At 37.5% G+C, this 23,655-nt stretch overlaps 1 protein-coding gene and 1 long non-coding RNA gene across 2 annotated transcripts in view; one reads left to right on the top strand and one right to left on the bottom strand.

The window, feature by feature from the left end:
• Positions 1 to 7,589, bottom strand: part of LOC141583759 (uncharacterized) — a 28,474-nt gene extending 20,885 nt beyond the window's left edge. Inside the window, exons 1-2 of the long non-coding RNA XR_012516651.1 lie at positions 6,566 to 7,589; positions 4,962 to 5,036 (exon numbers count right to left, since the gene is read on the bottom strand). This is a non-coding gene — a long non-coding RNA (uncharacterized LOC141583759). The remainder of the gene's footprint in view (positions 1 to 4,961; positions 5,037 to 6,565) is intronic.
• The window catches only part of ERP44 (endoplasmic reticulum protein 44), a 98,531-nt gene that overhangs the window by 64,400 nt on the left and 10,476 nt on the right, over positions 1 to 23,655 (top strand). The window contains exons 5-10 of the mRNA XM_003940085.3: positions 1,463 to 1,647; positions 2,975 to 3,090; positions 5,800 to 5,857; positions 7,584 to 7,700; positions 16,820 to 16,931; positions 18,166 to 18,307. Coding sequence (XP_003940134.1) covers positions 1,463 to 1,647; positions 2,975 to 3,090; positions 5,800 to 5,857; positions 7,584 to 7,700; positions 16,820 to 16,931; positions 18,166 to 18,307 — 730 coding nt within the window. The remainder of the gene's footprint in view (positions 1 to 1,462; positions 1,648 to 2,974; positions 3,091 to 5,799; positions 5,858 to 7,583; positions 7,701 to 16,819; positions 16,932 to 18,165; positions 18,308 to 23,655) is intronic.

Raw genomic sequence — 23,655 nt, 5'->3', positions numbered from 1 at the left:
ATATATATATATATATATATATATATATGTGTGTGTGTGTGTGTGTGTGTGTGTGTGTGTGTATGTATATATATATATATAAAATTTAAGATTAGCCAGGCGTGGTGGCATACACATATTGCCTGAGCTACTCTGGAGGCTGAAATGGGAGGATTACTTAAGTCCAGGAAGTTAAGGCTGTAGTGAGCTCTGATTGGTGCCATTGCACTCCAGCCTGGCTGACAGAGCAAGATCTTGTCTAAAAAAAAAAAAAAAAAAAAAAAAAATCAAGGTTTCTTTTTAAATGATTTCTCAGGTTATTCATCATTGTAAGTAGGACAACTGCAAGTCTTTTTGCCATATTTCAGCTGTCCTTTTTTTTAAGAGGCTGCTACTTGTTTATGGTACCACTCTCTCATTTCTCAATTTGCAGTACCAATTTAATCTCATTAAATCCTTGCTCAGGTAATAGGACCCATCATCTTTATAATACACCAAAGACATAGTCTCTCCTTGTAATTTATCAGGTTGAAAAAGGGCTTATAGTTGGTATGTATCTATTATTCATCTGCTTCAAGGAAGTACCAACTCCTAAAGTAGATTGTCTGTGTTAATTATGTATAAATTAAAATGTCTTATTTCAGATTTCTGTGATTTGATGAATAAAGCATTCTTCTCAATCTCAATATGACCAGTTGTTCCCATTGTTTATTCATATTTGTCTTCTGTTTAAATAATTTTAGTAATCAATCATGATTTCTACTTTATAAATCCACATAGAGTATGCCAAAGTGTTATTTAGTCTTAGTTACTTAGTTTGCCAAAATGTTATATAATCTTTTCTCCAGCCTCCCTTCTGAGAGCTCATATTCCATTTTAACCTCTAATATACTTTTAGTATTTTTGATTGCTTATACTAGAGAGAATAAAGTACAACCTTGACTTACCAAAATATTGTAAGTACTTTTGCCTGTCTCTTCCTGGACCATGCAAAGACTTAGAATGTAATTCACCTTCTGCTTACTTCCCCTCCCCAGTTTATATGCTGCTGTCATGTATTTTAATGTCTGTTGAACCCCATAAGGCATTATTATTATTGCTGCTTTTTATAGTCATTATTCATGTGCCATGCTTACTGTGGTATGCGTTGTACTACTTAATTTAATGCTTAAGACAATCTTATGTGGTAGAAATGATTATTCTTATGTAATAGATGAGAAACCAAGGCATGGAGAGTTTATGCAGTTTACATGTTCACATGGCCAGTAAGTCACAAATTAGGATTTAAACCCAGTCCACACTCTGGTCTCTTAACTAATTTAAACTCAAGTCATGATGATTATTATTTTTTTCTCTCTCTCATTGAAAAAGAATGACTTGAACCAAAAAGTTCTCACTAAACAATTGTAAGATTTTTGGCTGTTAGGCTAATGGGCTTACTTGGACTACATATGAAGGTAAATAACTTTTTTCATTCTTTTAGCTGAAATAGCCCAGAGATACAGGATAAGCAAATACCCAACTCTCAAATTGTTTCGTAATGGGATGATGATGAAAAGAGAATATAGGGGTCAGCGATCAGTGAAAGCACTGGCAGATTACATCAGGCAACAAAAAAGTGACCCCATTCAAGAAATTCGGGACTTAGCAGAAATCACCACTCTTGATGTAAGTTGTAACTTTTGCTAGATTAAATGAACACTGCCTGATTAATTAATGTAAACATTCTAATGCAAACAAAAAATCTGGACATTCTCCTATAGTTTATTGCAATGGATTTGACATACATAATGAGTTGAATTTTTTTGAATTAATCTCAGGAGAAATGCTTATGTTATACTGAACTTCTGGATAAAAGATACTGCATACAGTAAAGTTGTACTGATTTGAATTAATTGAGCACAAAGGAAAGCCTCAATTATAAAGAAATGGAAGTTAAAGTCAAGCATATACAACCAGAGCTTCTGTATTTTTCTTGTGGAGACCTTCAAGGTATCTCCTGTAATCACTCTTGTATTAACTCTTTTAAAGTTTTAATGTCCTCTAAAATAGCTTCTTCTTAATAATAAGTTTAGCACACCCCTTTCTTTGTACACTAGGTAGTGTTTTAAAGATAACAACAACAAAAGCAAAAACAATTTGATTTGGTTACTAATTATCACTGTCATTGGTGACTAACACAGTCATCAATCAGCAGTGTCAGGTTTGAGATTTGATTTTACCCTACTTGCAAGCTAAGCTAACCAATTAGCCATTACATGGATTCTATTAGAAGACATGAGACTCCTGGGTCAGAGACCAAAGACTTTATTACTCACATCACAGCAAGCAGTGTGAGCATGTTTGCATTTGTTTCCTTGTCCTCCACATCCTATGGAGGCAACACATAACCCAATGCACATGCAGGTAATATCACAGGAGAGGGACACTGGGTTTAGGGAACTCACTGTTTCAAAGCAAGCAGTAACCCTGCTGTTTGTCCTGTCAGAAGGCATTACCTCATATCTCAGCGTTGCTTGCTGCAAGCACAACTCAGAAATGGCCTGGATAGAGAGTAGTAAGCGTCTCGGCTTTTTTGGTATACCCAGTAAGATGGGTAGGAGTGTGAGAGGGCCATGGAGAAATCTGACAGTCACAAGTTATGATTTATACATTGTTTTAACACATTTTAGAATTAGTCTTCTTACTCAGGAAAAGATTGTCACTAATCAAATAGTTCTGTATTTCTTAAAAATTTTAAATGCCAGAAGGAAATGTTTATAATTTATAACAGTTAAGATTGTTTTCAACCTAATATAATCTTTAATCGTTTTGGACTAGGTTTTAAAAACTAAATATGCAAAGAAACAAAACAAAAAATAAAATAAAAATTATGCATTTATAGTCAAGCTTCATTTGAACAATAATTTGATCTATTTAGGTACTAAGATAAGGGATAAATGAAATAACACGTTTATAAAACTACGTTTTCAAAATTAGATACTTTATTTTACAGCGCAGCAAAAGAAGTATCATTGGATATTTTGAGCAAAAGGACTCGGACAACTATAGAGTTTTTGAACGAGTAGCGAATATTTTGCATGATGACTGTGCCTTTCTTTCTGCATTTGGGTAAGTATCTTACTTAAAAGTGTGTTAATGGGTTGGTTTGGCTGACATGTTAAATTCCTGTTGTATTTGGTCGTTTTCTGAAGATGATCTCTCCAAAGATGATCTCAGTCCTTTTTTTTGGAGTTTCGCTTGTTTCCCAGGCTGGAGTACAGTGATGTGATATCGTCTCACTGCAACCTCCACCTCCCAGGTTCAAGCGATTCTCCTGCCTCATCCTCCTGAGTAGCTGGGACTACAGGCATGCGCCACCGCACCCAGCCAATTTTTGTATTTTTAGTAGAGACGGGGTTTCACTGTGTTGCCCAGGCTGGTCTCGAACCCCTCAGCTCAGGCAGTCCGCCTGCCTCGGCTTCCTAAAGTGCTAGGATTATACTCTCTGTCCTTTTAAAATGACCAAGCAGTCTTTATGTCTCTCTGAATTCTTTTCAAGGGTTTAAAAGTTTGTTCTTCTTTCTATAGTATTATCTATTTCACAATGTAGGTAAGAGGGAAAAAATGGACAAGTTAACAATTAACTCATTCATGCTTTTATTCAACTAATTTCTTAACACTTATCCTTTGTCAGGCAAAACGCTAATCTGTGGAGTTACCACACTGAAACAACATACTGTTTTTCTTGTTAAGCATGAGTTTTATCATCTTCATTCATCTCCATCTCTTCACCACCTTTTCTTACACCTTCCCTGTCTCAGAGGAACAATTCTTTCTAAGTCTAACCTCTTCACTGGTGTCCTTGTAACTGTCCTTTCAAACTCCTCTGGGGCTTTGATACATCAGTTGTTCCAGCTTTCTTATGTTTTCAGCCTGTCCCTTCTCAAGAACTGCTTTCCTTTTCCGATAACATGCTTCTTTCTTTTCTGACCTGCCTCTTCTATCTCTTAAGCTATAATCTCATTTTTCTTTTTATTCTTTTTTTCCCAAGATTAGTTTATGCCTGGCTACTTTGATTTTCTCAAACTCTAATCAGTAAAAAACCTTAACCTTTTGGAAGCTGACTTTCACCCTCCATTGCTCTAATGAAACTTGTCTCTTACACAGTCACAAAATGACTTCTTAATTACCAAATCAAGTGGCCTTTTAAACATCTTAATACTTTTCAATTCCTCTGGAGGGTATGATAGTCAACTACCTTTTCCATTTTTTGCTGTGTCAACACTTACATTTGAACCCCCTGGTTTGCTCCTTACCTGTCTGAATTCTCTGACTTTATCTCCTTTTTTCTCTCAAGATGCAGTCAATTTTGTGGTTCTGTTCTTGACCCTCTCTCCTCATCGGAGGTTATCTCAACCATCCTTTGACTTCCATGCAGTATTATTTCTCTTTTCGTTGGGTCATGACTGTTAGGTTCAATTGTAGTTGCCATCTTGAGGAGATCCCAGATTTGTGGCACAGCATATCCTCTCCATTTTTTAACCTTTATCGTTTGTCCTTGCTTTAATGCCTTTTAAAGATTTTGTTTGTATATTGTATTGTGCGCGTTATCAGTTTCTTATTTTTCGTTTTTTAAGCGAAGAGGTCTCACTGTGTTGTCCAGGATGGTCTTGAACTCCTGGCCTCAAGTGATCCTCCTGTATCTGCCTCTAAAACTGCTGGGATTACAGGCATGAGCCACTGTGCTCAACCCATATTTATTAAATGCTGCAAGCACACTTCTGCACCAGAGCCTTTGACCTTACTGTTCCTGTATCTGCAAGTGCTTCTCCCAGATGTCATTTCATCAGAAAGTCCTTGCCTGATAACCTTATATAAAGTAGCACTACCATCATTTAATTTGTCATTCTCTATCTACTTATTCCACTTACTTTCTTCATAGTATTTTTTTGTAACCACCCAAGATAAATATATCTACTTCTTAGTCTATGTTTACTCACCAAAATGTTAACTCCACGAGAGAGAGAGTTTTGTTAGTTTTGTTCACTCCTGTTTATTCAGTGCCAACACCATACCTGGTACAAAGGAAACACATAGTTAATAGTTATTGAATAAATAAATTAATTAATGGAACACATTCTTTCTGTTTCTGTCATCAATCTAGGTTAGCACCCCTTCCACGTATCTCCTGGACTACTCTAGTTAGAAACTGGAGAGAAATCAGTGTTCAATTAATCTAAAAATAATTGATCACAAAAATAATCTGTTGTAGTCACTCTACAAATGTTTATTGAGCAGCTGTTATGTGCCAGATACTGTACTAGGTTTAGGAAATAACAGTGACAAATAAACAAAAAATTACTTGATTTATGTAAAAAATTATATATTATTTATGATTCTTTTGTATCACCAGTAGATTTTCTGGGTTCATGGTTGGTTTTAAGAATGTACTTTTTAGCCTGAGCAACTTAGGGAACTATATTTGAGTGATGTGGGTTATTTCCGTTTTTTTTTTTTTTTTTTTTTTTTTAATTAGTCCATGTGACCAAACCAATGATCTTGATCCCTAGTTGCTAGAAAACAGTCTGGGGTCAAAAACAACCTTTTAGTGCCAAAACTCCTAATTTAAACTTAAACAAAACACAAAAACAACTAACTAACTAAAATTTTCCTTTAAAAAGTCTGCCTCATATTAAAGATTTTCTTTAAATGTTTGCTTTTCTTTGTATTGCATAGTCTTATAATAGGCAAGATTATTGATAAGTATATATTTGTCTGTAATTCATACATTGCAAAATTCTGTCATTCAGGTTTATTACTATTTCTCCTTTCCTATAGGGATGTTTCAAAGCCAGAAAGATACAGTGGAGACAACATAATCTACAAACCACCAGGGGTAAGTTGCTATTTCTTAATGTGTATGATAAGATATGATTTAAATACATGTATAACATGTAGTTTTAAATGTGTTAATGTTCACAGAATCATAGAACTTTAGAATTGAAAATACCTTTGAAGCATCATCTTATGCTTCAGAATGAAGATGGGACCACAGAAGTCTACAGTCACACAGGCATTACTGGCATAGGGATCCCCTGACTCTCAGGCCTTTTCTATCTTTCTGGCATTCAGTTTGGGAGCCAAATTTTTTAAATGCTCCAGTTGTCGGCGATCGTCACCTCTACCTATATTGTACAAGCCAAACTCCCAAATCTTCTGGGGCATAAATTTACTAGGTACCTTCCAGATAATAAGGAACAGCTGGGTTGTTTTGAACCTGTTGGGTAAGAAGTTTTAAGTAGCTGCTTAGGCCCTACCAGGTGATGGTAGCCGTAAATAAGAGGCAAAAGTCATAGTATGTGTTATCCCAAATTCACCAAGGGTGTGCCATTGCAATTTATTTTACATACAAAAAAAAATTGAAATTTATGGATATTTTTTCAATTCGTAGTTTTCATTTTAATGTTTATGGTGTTTTGACACTGAGATTTTGAATTTTTATGCAGTCAGATAAATGAATTTCTTGCTTAGAAAATATCCTATTTTGAATTCACCTAGGTGTTTGCCTATATTTTTTGCAAGTGCATTTCTTTGAGTAGCTTACCTTAAGTATCATCATCTCTAGATTGTCAGAATCCAGTACATATCTCCCAGTGTAGTGTGGTTGTTCAGAGGATGGGTTCTGGTGGCATCAGACTGGGTTTGAACATCAAATGTGCCACTTTCTTAAGTGTGTTACTCTGGGAAAGTTTCTTCACTTCTCTGTGCTTCAGTTTCCTAATTAGTAAAAGTGGGATGATAATAATAGTACCTGCTTTATAGTGATGTTGGGAGGATTAAATGAATCAACACATGTAAAATGCTTAGAACCATGCTTAGACACATTAAGTTTACTCAATAATATTAGCTATTATTGTTATCATTTTAGACACTTCATAATGATTTTGAGTTAATGTGGAACAAGATATGTAGGTAATAAAAGTAATAGTCTTGCCTTATATCCATATAGCATCTTGCATTTTTCAAGGCCTTTTCACTATTCATAGTTTCTTCTAAAAGAAGAAATTTCTAAAAATTTCAACTCTAAGGAGTAGCTAAATTAATTCATTTGGAGAATTATTCTTTGCAATTGCCTTCCTGCCTTTGATGAAGATACTGATAAAGAGTTAATTGACCTAAATCCAAGGAAAAGCAATAGGCTTGGGTGTCACAAGTTGGATTATTAGCTCCCTGGTAATCACAGAATTGTCTGTCTTTTACCACCTATGATTCTCTTTCTTGGAAGTTCTATGATCTTCTATATCACCAGTAGATTTTCTGGGTTCATGGATGATTTTAAGAATGTACTTTTTAGCTTAAGCAACATAACAAGACCCCATCTCTGCATAAAATAAAATAATTAGCTTGGCGTGGTAGCACACACTTGTAGTCCCAGCTACTCTGGAGGCTGAGGTAGGAGAATTGCTTGAGCCTGGGAGGTCAAGGCTGCAGTGAGACATGATCATGTCACTGTACTCCAGCCTTGGTGACAGAGTGAGACCTGCTTTAAAGAAAAATAAATACAATGTACTTTTGTCAGCACAGGTTAGATTTAATTTCATTTTTTTCCTGTTTTGTAATAGCATTCTGCTCCAGATATGGTGTACTTGGGAGCTATGACAAATTTTGATGTGACTTACAATTGGATTCAAGATAAATGTGTTCCTCTTGTCCGAGAAATTACATTTGAAAATGGAGAGGTATGGGCTTTCTACTGTGTATTGTTACTTTAAATGTCTGAAATCATGAGCTTCCTCCACCTGTCTTAGTATGTTAACAGTTGTCAGTTGTAAGAATCATATAGTGAATATAACTATATCATAGCTATTTCTGTAATATAAGCCAGTGATTCTTCACCTTTGCTGTCCCAGAACCCCTTTGTTACATTTCCAGTAATAGCAGTAGTTCATTACAGCCTTGAAAATGAATTTGAAAATGCCTTTCAGGTGATTCTGATACCCAGCTGTTGGTTGAGGATTATGTTTAGGTGGATGTCATTTAGAACAAGGGTCCTCAATCCCTGGGTGGCGGACCAGTACCAGTCCATGGCCTGCTAGGAACAGGGCTGCCCAGTGAGGGAGCATTATGGCCTGAGCTCTGCCTCCTGTCAGGTTAGCAGCAGCATTAGATTCTTATACGAGTGTGAACCCTGTTGTGAACTGCACATGGAGGGATCTAGGTTGCATGTTCCTTATGAGAATCTAACTAATGCCTGATGATCTGAGGTGGAATAGTTTGATCCCAAAATCAAACTATTCCCCCACCCCAGTTGGTGGAAAAATTGTCTTCCATGAAACCGGTCTTTGGTGCCGAAAAGGTTGGGGACCGCTGCTTTAGGAGCAATGCTTTGCTGATTTTAGTTGCAATTATTTGCACACAATGAATAATCCTTTGGCACTAAAAGATTTTTCTGTTTTTTTGTAAAGCAGTTATGTTGTCTTTTTCTTAAATAATGAAAGCAGTTATCAGTGATCATGTAACTGACCTCAGTCATCCTATGTATCTGAAATCAAGCCAATCAAAATTTGTACAACTCTCACAAAAACAAAACTCCAAAACCTAAGAGGCTAGAGGAACCAAGTACAAAGAGTTATGTCTGTAAGAACCTCTCTCCTTTCTTTACTTTGTTAGACATGTATTCAATTTCAGGTCTTTTTTTTTAAAAAAAAAAAAAAAAAAAAAAAAAAAAAACCAATGGCCTAAGAATGCAAGTTTTTAAAAACTTTGTAAAATGTATATGTATGCATATACGTTTCAAAGAATTGGAAGTGTATAAATTAGTTGAAATATCTGACCTTTCAAAATTATTACAAACATATCCATACAATCACTACTTAGGGTGGTGGACCAAATATTTGTGTGTCCCAATATTCATATGTTGAGATCCTAATCCCCAATGTGATAGTTTTAGGGAATGAATCCTCCATTCATGAGGTGGACTTCTCATGAATGGTATTAGTGACCTCATAAAAGAGACCTCAGAGAGTTCTGTAGCTCTCTTTCTACCATGTGAGGATACAATGAGAAGCAGGCAGTCTGCAACCTGAAAGACAGCCCTCATCAGAACTGACCATGCTGGCACCCTTATTTTGGACTTCCAGCCTGCAGAATGATGAGAAACGAATTTCTGTTATTTATAAGCTACCCAGTTTATGGTACTTTAATATAGCAGCCCAAACTAAGAGAGAGGGTGGACAATTTTTTTCAGCAAAGGGCCAGGTTTGTTGTATGAGAGGCTTTGTAGTTCATATAATCTCTGTTGCAGCTACTTAGCTTTGCAGTTGTGACACAAAAGTAACCTTAAGACGATAAGTAAACAAATGAATGTGGCTGTGTTTCAACAAAGCTTTGTTTCTGGACACATAATTTTCACATGAAATATTAATTTTTTTTTTTTTTTTTTTTTTTTTTTGAGACAGAGTTTCGCTCTTGTTACCCAGGCTGGAGTGCAATGGCACGATCTCGGCTCACCGCAACCTCCACCTCCCGGGTTCAGGCAATTCTCCTGCCTCAGCCTCCTAAGTAGCTGGGATTACAGGCACGCGCCACCATGCCCAGCTAATTTTTTGTATTTTTAGTAGAGACGGGGTTTCACCATGTTGACCAGGATGGTCTCGATCTCTCGACCTCGTGATCCACCCGCCTCAGCCTCCCAAAGTGCTGGGATTACAGGCTTGAGCCACCACGCCCGGCGAAATATTAAATTTTTTTTCCCAATTATTTAAAACTGTAAAGACCACGGCCCTATGCTGTGGCTCACACCTGTAATCCTAGCACTTTGGGAGGCCCAGGCAGGCGGGTCACCTGAGGTTGGGAGTTCAAGATCAGCCTGGCTAACATGGTGAAACCCCATCTCTACCAAAAATACAAAATTAGCCAGCATGGTGACGGGCGCCTGTAATCCCAGCTACTCAGGAGGCTGAGATAGGAGAATGACTTGAGTCCAGGTGGCGGAGGTTGCAGTGAGTTGGTATCTGCCACCGCACTCCAGTAACCACACTCTGGACAACAGAGTGAGACTCCGTTTCAAAAAAAAAGTAAAGACCATTTTTAGCTTGTGGACCAAACAGAATCAGGCAGCAAGTCAGATTTGACGCATGGCTGTAATTTGCCAATCCCCAAGATAGGTCAAGAAATAAAATATTTCCAAAAACCCCTTGTCTTCTCAATCATTACCCCATTTACCATCTTCTTAATCACCATAGCTATTTTGAATAGGGCTATCTGAAGTTTTTCCTGTTTTTGAACCTGAAATGGAATCATGCCTTTTGTTCTGGCTTCTTTCACTCAACTTTATATTTATGGAATTCATTCATATTGCATGAAGCTGTAGTTCATTCATTTTCATGCTGAATATAATTCCGTTATATAAATATAACACAATATATCCATTCTACTGTTGGTGGACATTTAGACTGCTTCCAGTTTTTGACTACTGTGAATAATGCTGCTATGAACATTCTTATATATGTCTTTTGGTGAATATATGCACAGACTTCTACTTGATATATATACCTATGAATAGAATTGTTGAGTCATAGGGCATATATACATTCAACTTCAGTGGATGATAATCAGTTTTTCCAAAATGGTTTTAGCAGTTTACATTCCTACCAGTAGTATATCAAAGTTCACATTGCTCCACATTCTTACTGACATTTGACATCAGCCATTTACATTTTTAATCTATTTTGGTGTATGCGTAGTAGATTCTCATTGTGGTTTTAATTTATATTTCCCTGATGATCAGTGGGGTTGAGCACTATCAGTTGCCTTTTCTGGAAAGACAGATGGTCTAGGAGAAAAGCAGCTTCAAATGCCATGCTTAATGTTCTGGGTTTCCTTCTATTCCAGTCTTGGCCCATAATTTCTTTCCTTTTTTTTTTTTTTTTTTAACTCTTGGATGCCTTTAAAAGGTATTTTATTATTATTATTACTCTGGTTTTTCTAATTTTCCCAGTAGTAAGATTAGTCCAAATTACATCCACTGTTACTCCAGAATGCAATTTTTAGCACTATAGCTTAACCTAATTGTAACCCAACAAAACCTGGAGTCCTGTGTGTGTGTGTGTGTGTGTGTGTGTGTGTGTATGGTTTTTTAAATTTTGCTTTAAGTTCTGCGGTACATGTGCAGATCTTGCAAGATTGTTACATAGGTATACACATGCCATGGTGATTTGCTGCATCCCTTCCCACCATCGTCTACATTAGGTATTTCTCCTAATATTATCCCTCCCAAATCTCTGCACCACCTGCTATCCCTCCCCCAGCTCCCCACCCCTCAACAGACCCCAGTGTGTGATGTTCCCCTCCCTGTGTCCATGTGTGCTCATTGTTCAGCACCCACCTATGAGTGAGAACATGCAGTGTTTGAAAGCCTGGAGTTTTTAAGAAGGAATATAATCTCAGATTTGATGCCTTCTGTTACTAAGGGTGTATGTATGTTGGTAAGTGCTTTAAGATTCAGGGATAAGGTATGTGAACTCTCCAAGATTCCCTGAAACTCTCCTTGAATCTTTCCGGAGGCTTCCTAACTTTTGGGACTGGCCATCATGAGCAAACCAGAATGTTCTTTGCCCCCTCTTCATCTTGAGAATGCATTCTTGGGGTATGTTTGCTTTGCGTCCATTGGCATTTCCAACACTTAGACTGGGATATATAAGGCAAAAAGAAATCCCAAGGAACCGAATGCCATTTCTTGGGTCCTTAAGTCCTTAGCCAGTCTGCTTTCTTTTATTCGCTTTTCAGGGCCTTAACGTTTGTTATGTAATGTCCAGGATATTTAGGTGAACTTCATGGGAGAAATAGAGAAAAGAATCTGCTTCATCTTTCTGGAAGCAGAAGTCTATGCCAACAGAATTTTAAAACTTTTTATAACTTTTTTTTACCTGATTTAAATTTTGCTTTTGCATTTTAGCACATAAAAATAAGTTAGTATTTTTATGTCACCGTGGAACATTTTTGGTGTACCTTTTCCACCATGAAACAATATTAATCCTTATAAGCTTGTAGCAATTTCGGATCAAATGTATGAATGTTCGTATGAGGTTCTCTGGGTGTGTTTACTTGCACAGATCATTGCAAACCTAAGTCATCTTACAATGGCTCTTTGCTGAGTGCCTGCATGGAAAGAGGATTAGTGCTGCCAGGATCCAGTTAAACATGTCAGAATACCCCACTGGGACATCCTACTTGTTTATAATAGCTATTTCTCAAATCAGGGTTCTAAAAATGGCTTCTCATGAAATGTGATTAATATAGTTTTAAGGCTGCAAGCTTAAATGTCATAAACTTACCAGGCTCTTTGCACTAGATACTATCTTAATGCAATGCCATATTTTAAAATATTTTGGAATTTTGAGTCATAGAAGACTTGAGTGAAAATTTTAACACAGTCTCTTTCCAAAGAGACTTTTCTTGGAAAGTCTCTTTTTGGTTCAAAGAAGTTGATTTACCAAGTTTTCTAGTTTATTTTGTTCCTGAAATTCTTTGATTCTACTTCCTTTTTCCCAGTTGTTTAGAATTTCTGAGAGTATTCCTAACTTGAAAATCTGAAAACTGCAATGCTTCAGAATCCAGAATTTTTTGAACACCAACATGACACTCTTGGAGCATTTCAGATTTTTAGATTAGGGATGCTGAATTGGTAAGAATAATGCAAATATTTCAAAATCCAAAACACTTCTGATCCCAAGCATTTTGAATAAGAGATAGTCAACCTTTACTTCTGTATGACATCTTGACATTTTGAGGCCATTCTTAGTTACCAGAGTATTTTTGTTGCTGTTGTTCAGTAATGTTCTGTTGCTTCTTTCAGTGTTGTTTTTGAACCTGCTTCTCAAAGTAGTATTTCTCCGGATTCCAAGTAATTCATATCGTTCTTTAAGATGCATCTTGAGTCATTGTTCTTGTTTTGTATGTAGTTTTTTGAGACGGTCTAAGCAGACAAAAGCAGCAAGAATAATGATGCTCAGACTGGGTGTCTTTCAATCTTTAATCATGTGTTATTACCTTTCGTGACACACTGGATGCTCAGGTATAGGAGTTCAAATGTTTGGATCAAATAGCATCTTTTAAACCGTGTTTCATTGCAAGGCCAAAAAAAAATTCACTAGTATATAGATAACACTCATTTTTCATTGAATAATACCCTTCTATGAGCAATGCACTCAATTTTGTATTCTCTTCTTTTCTTTTTAATACTGGACATATAGATTGGACCTAGCACACATAATCTCATCTTGCCTCCATCTATTTCCTATCATTAATAGCATTATAAAGTGGACTCTAAAACATTTCACAGAATTCAGAATACTGCTCCTGCAATTCGAATGTTTGGCCATAAGGTGCCAGTGGTGTGCCATAGTTTTATAGTACCAGAAGCCTAGAAGAGATAGTGATTTAAGCTTCCTCTGCTTTTTAATGCACATTCATGTTTTTTTTTAAACTTAGAATTTATTAATAGAATAGTTAAGTACAACCAATTGTAAAGGAGAATGTTTAAATCAAACTTTCAGAAAGTAAACATTTAAACAATATTTATTTATTTACATTTGAATTGTTTAGTCTTTTCTATTTTGATATTAAACTTGGTTTTGAAAGAAAGGGTAGATTAAACTCTGCTTACAGTTTATCAAATGAATGTCCCTGGTTTTCCTTTCCTTTTTTTTTTTTTTTTTTTTTTTTTGAGATGGAGTTTTGCTCTTGTCATCCAGGCTGGAGTGCAATGGCATGATCTTGGCTTAATGCAACCTCTGGCCTCTTGGTTCAAGGGATTCTCCTGCCTCTGCCTGCTGAGTAGTTGGCACCCGCCAACATGCCCAGCTAATTTTTGTATTTTTATAGAGACAGGGTTTCACCATGTTGGTCAGGCTGGTCTTGAACTTCTGACCCCAGGTGATCTACCTGCCTCAGCTTCCCAAAGTTCTGGGATTATAGGTGTGAGCTACTGTACCCAGCCTGTCCCTGGTTTTCTTACTTCTGTAGGCAGCAGATATGTTTAGTTGGATTACTTACACTGTTTTTTTTTTTTTTTTTTTTAAATGTAGTTGCTCATTTAGTCCTCAGAGGCCCAGGAAATTTTAAGAATTTGTCATGACTGTTCACCTGCTCTGGCAGTTTTTGCAGGGGTAGTTTTAAAACAGTATTTAAAGGTTTAGACCAGGAAATCTTAAACAATGAAATAGCATACCTCCCTTCCCTGTGGTTGTTGGCACATTTAATAATTCTTGAAATTTATTATGTTGTAACCAACCACCATAAATCATTTAGTCTGTGGGGAAGATCTGTTTCCTGTAAATCTGATTGTCTTGATGTTCTTCTTAATCTTTTAATATCTGTTTGGTAAAGAATATGCTGCTATGGATGCAGGTAAACTTGAAAGCCTAAGCAGCATAAATTACCATCTATTGAGCAACATTTATTTATTTATTGGCATATGTTGACTGTGAGCAAAAGAGAAATGAAATAAGATTGTCTGTCTTAAAGGGGTTTTCAGTTTAATATATGTACAGATAACATAACATGAAGTCATGCCCCACGCCACATGAGGGGCACTGATACAATGCTCTTGGAGTTCAGAAAAAAGAATTTTCCTTTGACATATATGGGTTGGAATGAGAGATGATTTTAGAGAAGAGGCATTACATCCTGAAATGAAAAGTGCTAAGAGAAAAGTAGAAGTACTGAAGAAAATGGTGAGGTAGAAGGGGGTTAGAGATGAGGGGACTAGGCATTAGTTTTGAGTATTTAAGGTACTTGTTTAGAATTTGAAAAGGGGATATCAAGCAGGCAGATGGAAACCTAGGCTTGAATTCTGTACTGGAGCTACGCTTGTAGACACAGATAAGGGATCAGTTAGAAGTAGTGATTGAAACTGTTGAACTACATGAAGTTGTCAGGCTAGAGCAGAGAAGTCCAAAGACAACCATTAAGACTAGCATCAGTTATTGGATGGGGCAAGAAAAAATGAGTCCAAGAGATAAAAGATGAGGGGAAAAAGAGTCAGCTCACTAAAAGATTAATGTGATGCCAGAGGGTAGGGAGAGGGGAAATGGGAGTCACTACTAATGGTTATGGGGTTTCTTTTTGAAGTGATAAAAAATGTTCTGGGGCCAGGCATGGTGGCTCATGCCTGTAATCTCAGCACTTTGGGAGCCCGAGGTGGGCAGATCATGAAGTCAGGAGATCCAGACCATCCTGGCCAACATGGTGAATCCCTGCCTTTACTAAAAATACAAAAAAATTAGCTGGGCATGGTGGCACATGCCTGTAGTCCTAGCTACTTGGGAAGCTGAGGCAGGAGAATTGCTTGAACCCAGGAGGTGGAGGTTGCAGTGAGCCAAAATCATACCACTGCACTCCAACCTGGCGACAGAGCGAGATTATGCCTAAAAAAAAAAAAAAAAAAAAAGAAAATCTGGAATTAGTGGTGATGTTTGTACAACTTTGTGACCATAATTAAAACCACAAAATTGTACACTTAAAAATGGTGGGCTAGGTGTGTTGCCTCATACCTGTAATTCCAGCACTTCGGGAGGGTGAGGCAGGCAGATTACTTGAGCCCAGAAGTTAGAGACCAGCCTGGGCAACATGGCAAAATCCCATCTCTACAATAACAAAAATGAGCTGGGCATGGTCATGCACGCTTGTAGTCCTCACTACTTGGGAGGCTGAGGTGGGAGAATCACCTGAGCCTGGGGAGGTTGAGGCTATACTCCAGCCTGGGTGACAGAGTGAGACTTTGTCTCCAAAAAACAATGCTGAAATTTATGGTATGCTAATTGTATCTTAGTTTTTTTTTTTTTTTTTAATAAATGTGACAAGAAGCTTACTAATTGATCTTATATACAAGTGAAACATGGAGATGATAACCAGAAGAAAACATAATCCTGTAAAATAGGTCCCAATGTCAGTTTTTTTTAAGAATAAAAGACATTTGTACTTTCTGCTGAGGTAGTTCCTAAATGTATGGAGAGATCCTCAAAAGGATAGTTGATGAAAATAATTTTGTTATGAGACCCTTTCCGGACTTTTTCTGGTAAGTCAGAACTTAGCATTTGTTGGGAAGAATAAATGATTAAACCTGTCTACATACCACATTTCATTTAATCATGTCTACTCATTGTATTCTCCAGTTACAACATTAAAAATTTTAATAGCACTTTATAATTTTCAAAGTGCTTTTGTGTGTTTATAAAGAGGTATATAAAAATATATAGGGGCAGGTATTTATTAATAATGTTAATTGTACATCAGTTGAAAATAAAATAATAGAGTTTTTGTCTTTTACCCTGGATAAAACACTTCAGCTTTGGGTAAGTTTTGTATGTAAGTGTAATGGTTTTCACAACCTTAGAATAAGTAAAAGTTTGCAAATGAGATTTATTATTGCTGATATACTCAGTTTTCAGTGTTACTTGTGAAGACGGAAAATACTAGTCATGTTTACCTAAAATTAACACCTTGGTAAAGAACCAGCATAGTTCGACTCTATATGTCATGAGTTCAACAGCCTACCCCTGAAGCCTCATATCCCATACTGGCTAATAGACAGTGGTTTCTTTAAGCCAGATCAGTGTCTGCAGCGAAGCAGGGCCTATGGGTCCTCTGACTTCCTGGGTACTTGGGGTGGGGAGGAGAGTAAATTCAATCTTCTGTTCATGCTAATGTTTATTCACACCACTGGGCCTTTCTTTCCCCCCTGGGATATTGCAGCTATTACATTACATGGGTTGGGTTCAAAATTGTTCCTACCTAGAAAATAGCTACAATGGAATGGAGAAGCCTGATAATTCTCATTGAATGCTTCTCTCTACAGGAATTGACAGAAGAAGGACTGCCTTTTCTCATACTCTTTCACATGAAAGAAGATACAGAAAGTTTAGAAATATTCCAGAATGAAGTAGCTCGGCAATTAATAAGTGAAAAAGGTAGACAGATTAAGGTGTTTATTTTCATCATTTCTTTCTCTCTTTTTTCCCCCTTTCATCCTCTCCCCTCCCATTACTTTCAAATCACATAAACATATTTCGGTTGAAAACTATTTACATTCAAATGTGAGGGTAAGGAGGCATTAGTAGAGAGATAATATGAAGTAGTGTTTTTTGTTAGTTTGTTTTCTGACTATTTTGGGGAGAAAAATAGCATGAAAAGCAGAGTCATGAATGAATACTAGTTCTGGGTACTCTCTTTCATTGCTTGTCTGACTCCCTTTCCAATGGCCATTCCCAGATATATTGCTGAGAGAGCTTACAAAGTCTGATTAACATTTATTTCTTTTTTTTTTTTTTTTGAGACAGAGTTTTGCTCTTGTTACCCAGGCTGGAGTGCAATGGCGCGATCTCGGCTCACCGCAACCTCCGCCTCCTGGGTTCAGGCAATTCTCCTGCCTCAGCCTCCTGAGTAGCTGGGATTACAGGCACGCACCACCATGCCCAGCTATTTTTTTTGTATTTTTAGTAGAGACGGGGTTTCACCATGTTGACCAAGATGGTCTCGATCTCTTGACCTTGTGATCCACCCGCCTCGGCCTCCCAAAGTGCTGGGATTACAGGCTTGAGCCACCGCGCCCGGCCAACATTTATTTCTAAATGAAAGAAAGTTGAGTAGTTGTCTGTGGATTTCTCCAAAGCATTTAATGGAATTTGAGTTATCTCCAGCTTCTCCTCTGTAGTTAGGGAAGAAAGTAAAACAAACTAAACTAAAGATACTGTATAGAACTGCCCATTTTAGTCACCTGCTATTTTGCAGGTTGAATTAGACTAAAAATCAACCAATACGATTGGAATAGGCTGGAATGAAAATGGTTCCATGAGAATGGCTCATATATCAATTTGAGCTTCCTGCATAGAACCTGGTAATCTACAAAGTAAATGATGGCCCATTTAAGGAAAGTAAAAAATTCATTATAGCCTTCAAATTTGGATTAAGTCAATATGATTTCTAAGAAGGTATACTCCATGCCCTAAGAACTAAAAGCCTACCTCTTTTAAGTGTCATAATATTTAAGTTTTAGTTTTTCTGATCTATATTACACTTAAGAATGTTGAGGGTTTTTTTGTTTTTGTTTTTGTTTTTAGTATGTCAAGTTTTATAAGCTTGCAATCTTATGAAAATACAATCAAGAAAATCAATTTACCTCTCAGATTTCTATTTCTTTTAAAGGTACAATAAACTTTTTACATGCCGATTGTGACAAATTTAGACATCCTCTTCTGCACATACAGAAAACTCCAGCAGATTGTCCTGTAATTGCTATTGACAGCTTTAGGCATATGTATGTGTTTGGAGACTTCAAAGATGTACTGTAAGTATCCATTTTGTTTTTTAAAAATTACTGATATGTGTCTCACAAATGAACTTAAAATAGTTGTTTGAATATTTTAAATAATCCTGTGTTGGAACTGTAAGACTTTGTTAACTGGATGGTAGAGGTTTGGGTGACTGCTGATTTTTTTCACTATAGAGTGTGGTATAATAGTGAACATTTATGATACCCCTGTAGAAATACCAACATTAAGTGATTGGGAGTGATAATGAATGCTTGGGTGATTCGTGATTAATACTTGGGAATCAGTTTCTCAAACAAAATTTATGTCTTATAAGAAATTAGCTCTTCATTGAGTGGTCTTTCCCAAGCACAACAAGAAAAATAGATTATAACCTTAGGCTAGGGTAAAGGAAATTGGTAATATTGCTGTGGATTCGTGACTGCACCTAACAAGAATAAGAGTAGTAGCAGTTATGAATTTTGCTATTACTATGCATTTCTATGGCATCTAGCTATGAACTGTTCCAAGAATAGGTAATGTTTCTGATTTTATTCTTAGATATTTATAGTATTAATATATGTATAAACTTTGTAGCTACTACAGATACTGAATTTTTGTCAACTTTGTGAGATGTTACATACAGTGGTTAAAAATGTAATGTTTCTTACGAAAAATTTAAGCAATACAAGTATTCAAATTAGACATTTTAAAAATTCATTTAAATGCCATTTTTATCTCAAAAGGTTAAATTACACAGAGGGTGATTTATAGTCCTATTGCAGAATGAATTACCCCACTAAATTGTAAATATTTCAGTGGAGATGTGATTGTTTGATAGAAGATTCCCAATCCTAATATTATGTAAGAAGCCTAGAATTGAGTCCTGCCTTGGGAAAGTCACTTAACTCCTCTGTTCTTGTTTCTTTGTGTATTAAAAATGGCCAGTGATACAACTCACCTAATGGGATTGTTATAAAAATTAATGGGAGATAATGATTATGTTATAAACCATAAAGTGCTAACAAATCTTAGTTGTTCTTACTTTACCTATGCTCAGAAAGATACTACTCAACATATTAATTCATTAAATATTTAGCTAGCTCTTCTGTATGACAGACATTGTGCTAAGAACCAAGGGTTTAAAGTTTATTGAGACTGGGTCCCTGCCCTCAAAGAACTCATAACCAAGTGGAGGAAAGGAACAAGCAGGCAATTATGTTTTATTAAGGGATAAGTGCTCTGACAGAGATCAACAGAATATTATATGATCCAGGATTTCTGGAGATACTGATGCCCAAAGTAGGTACTAAAGTTTGCCCAGAGATGAGGAGGAGACAGGGCTTAGAGAAAGGTGACATTGGCAGGAACAAGTTCAAGGGCTGTTGGTGAATATAAATGGAAGGGTGAGTGCTGAGGGATGAGGTCAAGAGAACTAACTCTGGAAGTTCTTATATGCTGTGTTAAGGAATTTTAACTCTATCCTGAAAACCATGAAGAGTCACTGAAAGGTTTTAATCAGGGAGTGACATAATCAGATTATTTTTTAAAGATTACTCCTGGTGCAGTTTGAAGAATAGATTAGAGGGGGTCAAAATAAAATCTAGGAGACTGTTCAGTAATCTAGTTAAGAGTTGATTATAAAAGTTAATCTCAGTGGATGTCAGCAAGATGACAGAAAAGGACTTTTCATGTTCTTCTCCACACAGATACATCAATTTAAACATACATCCATGCACAAAAATACCTTCACAAGAGCTAAGGAAACCATGTCAGAGATTGTGGTATCTGAGTGTAGCAAAGAAGTAATGCACTGAAGACGCTAAAAAGGACAGATTTATACTACTTACACCACCCTTCCCCTAATCCCAGGCAGCACAGTGCAGAGAGAGAGACCCTTCATGTGGGGGAAGGAGAAGAATGTTAGCACTGAACTTTTCCTCAGACCCTAACACTTGGCTTGTCCTGGTAAAACCCAGTGCTGGTAAGGCTTCTGTGGCCCCAGACTCCAGGCTGGTACCCATGGACTGAGCATTCAGTCCCACCATGGTGCCAGGCTAGATCTCAAAGCCCCAAGCTGGATTCCAAAACTACAGGCTCCAGGACTGCCTAGCAAACTCAGTCTCTGGACCTGCTCCAGCACTAGGCCAATCCCAGTGGCTCCAGTCTCCAGACCAACTGCCCACAGCCCTGATCATCAGGCTACCACCACAGACCCAGGGTTCAGGCTTATCCTAGTGGTGGACCAGCCTCCATGGACCTAAGCTCAAGGACCACACTTGTGGACTCAGGTTTCAGACTGACCCCTGAAGCCCCAGGACCCAGGCCAGCCTTTGCAGACCTGACCTCCAGGCCAGCACCTGCACAGTCAGCCTCCAGGCCAACACAAGTGGACCCAGGCTCTAGCCAGACTTCACAGCCCTAGGCTTTTGGCCAGCCTCAGTGGCTTCAGACACCAGGCCAGCAACCATGACCCTACATTCCACACCAGCGCTTGCAGACCCTGATTCCACACCTGCCCCAGTACTAGGCCAGCTGCAGCCTCCAAGGACCCAAGATACAGGTTTTGTCCAGTAGACACAGAGTCCAAGTTCAACCTAGCAGGCCCTGGTTCTAGGCCAGTCTCCATTGACTGAGGCTCCAGGCCAGCCCCTGTGGACTCTTGACCCAGGCCTGCTCCCACAGACTCAGCCAGTTCCAGTAGACCCAGGCACCAGGCTCATCCCACTATTTGGCTGGCCCCTGCAGACTCAGGCTCAAGGTCCACCCCAGTGCCGGTCAGCCCTAGTGGATCTAGGCTTCAGGCCAGCCCTCTTAGACGCAGGCCCATTCCATAGAACCAGGCAACAGGTCCACCCCAGTGTATCCAAGTTTAGGCTTACCTTGAGGGACCCAGGCACCAAGCTCACCCACCTGCTGATCCAGGCACTAGGTCAGCCAGTGTGAAGACTCGAGAGCAAGCCAAACTATGGACTAGAGCAAGCCAAACCAGGCAGCTGGACTAGACTAGAATCCCTGAATGGACTGACTAGTGAAGGCCTTTCCCAGACAAAGCCACTGGAATAAGTCTCTACATCTTCAAATGCCCAGACGTAAATATAAGGCAACAAGAAATGAAAAACCAAGGAGACATAAACATAACACCAAAAGAACACAATAATCTCCCATAAGCGGACCCAAAGAAATGGAGATATATGAACTGCCTGACAAAGAATTCAGAATAATTGTTTTAAAAAGTAAGATCCATGAACTTCAAGAAAATACGGAGAAACAATTCAATAAAATCAGGAAAACAAGTTTTCAAAATGAGTTTACCAGAGAGATTGAAATTATCTATTTCTTAAAAATTAAATTCTGGAGCCGAAAAACAAAACAAATATATAGCTTTTTTGCACACAAAGAAGAAAAAAAACAAAGAATGAAGAAAGTTTATGGACTTAATGGGACAGCACCAAAAGAGTAAATATTCAAGTTATGGAAATAAGTGAAGGAGAAAGGAGAAATAAAGGGGTAGAAAGCTTATTTAAAACACACACACACACACACACACACACACACACACACACACACACTGCAAATCTGAGGAAAGATGTAAGTATTTAGGTACAGGAAGGTCAAAGATCTCCAATCAGATTTAGGCCAAAGACTACACCAACACATAATCAAACTATTGAAAATCAAGGATAAAGAGAAGATTCTGAAAGCAGCAAGAGAAAAGCAAATAACATTTAAAGGAGTTCCAGTACAGCTAGCAGCAGTTTCCTCAGCAGAATCCTTATAGACCAGAGAGAGTGGGACAATTATGTTCAAAGTGCTTAAGGAAGAAAACTGCCAACCAGCAATATTATATTAATACCTAGCAAAGGTGTCCTTCAGAAATGAAAGAGAGCTAAAGACTTTCCCAGACAAACAAAAGCTGAAGGAGTTCATCACCATCAGACCTGTCTTAAAAGGAATGCTAAAAGGGAGTTCTTCAGGCTAAAAGAAAAGGACAGTAAGTAATAAAATGAAAATATGAAAGTATAAAACTCTGGTGAAAGTAAGTATACAGTCAAACTGACAATATTCTAAGCCTGTAATCATGGTATATAAATCACTTATGGCTTTAGTATGAAGGATAAAAGAAAGAACTATTAATAGCTAACATGATTTTAGGGATATACAATATAAAAAGATGTAAATTAGGACACCAGAATTTAAAATGTGAGGAGGGTAGAGTAAAGGTGTAGTTTTTTTGTTTTTAAAGGTGATTAAAGTTTTTATCAGCTTAAAGTAACCTGTTAATGAGCACAGGACACAGTGAAAAAATACACAAAATAAAAATTTTGAAACCCTGTTATATTTTATGTATATTTAATGGTAACCACAAAGCAAAAAACTTTAGTAAATACGCAAAAGATAAAAATTAAGGAATAAAGCATATTATTAGAAAAAATGACCTAATCACAAAGGAAGACAAGAAGAGAGGAAGAAAGCAACAAAGGATCTACAAAGCAACCAGTAAACAATTAACAAAATGGCAGTAGTAAGTCTTTACCCATCAATAATTATTTTGAATGTAAATGGCTTAAATTCTCCAAAAGACATAGAGTGGCTGAATGGATAAAAAACCAATACCCAACTATAAATTGCCTACAAGAGATTCACTTCACCTATAACGGACACGGGTAGATTAAAAGTGAAGGGAGGCGGCCGGGCGCGGTGGCTCAAGCCTGTAATCCCAGTACTTTGGGAGGCCGAGGCGGGTGGATCACGAGGTCGAGAGATCGAGACCATCCTGGTCAACAAGGTGAAACCCCGTCTCTACTAAAAATACAAAAAAAAAAAAAATTAGCTGGGCATGGTGGTGCGTGCCTGTAATCCCAGCTACTCAGGAGGCTGAGGCAGGAGAATTGCCTGAACCCAGGAGGCGGAGGTTGCGGTGAGCCGAGATCGCGCCATTGCACTCCAGCCTGGGTAACGAGCGAAACTCCGTCTCAAAAAAAAAAAAAAACAAAGTGAAGGGAGGCAAAAAGATATTCTGGACATAGGGAAACCAAAAGAGAGCAGGGCAGCGGTAATTATATAGCATTTAAATCAAAAACTAAAACAAGGTCATTATATAATGATAAAGGGGTCAGTTAAGCAAGAGGATATAGTAATTATATATTCACCCAACATTGGAACACCGAAATATATAAAGAAAATAGTAATATATATGAAAGAAGATTATAACACAGTAATAGTAGAGGACTTCAATACCCTGCTTTCAGCAATGGCTGGATCATCTGGACAGAAAAATAGGGAAATTTTGGACTTGAACTGTTTTAGATCAAATGGACCTAATATACAGACATATATAGAACATTCTAATCAACTGAAGCAAGACACACATTCTTTTCAAGTG

The sequence above is a fragment of the Saimiri boliviensis genome, chromosome 2 (assembly GCF_048565385.1).
Source record: "Saimiri boliviensis isolate mSaiBol1 chromosome 2, mSaiBol1.pri, whole genome shotgun sequence".
NCBI classification, from domain to species: Eukaryota; Metazoa; Chordata; class Mammalia; order Primates; family Cebidae; genus Saimiri; species Saimiri boliviensis.
The sequence above is the reverse complement of the archived record's forward strand: the minus strand, read 5'-3'. Positions and strand labels throughout refer to the sequence as shown.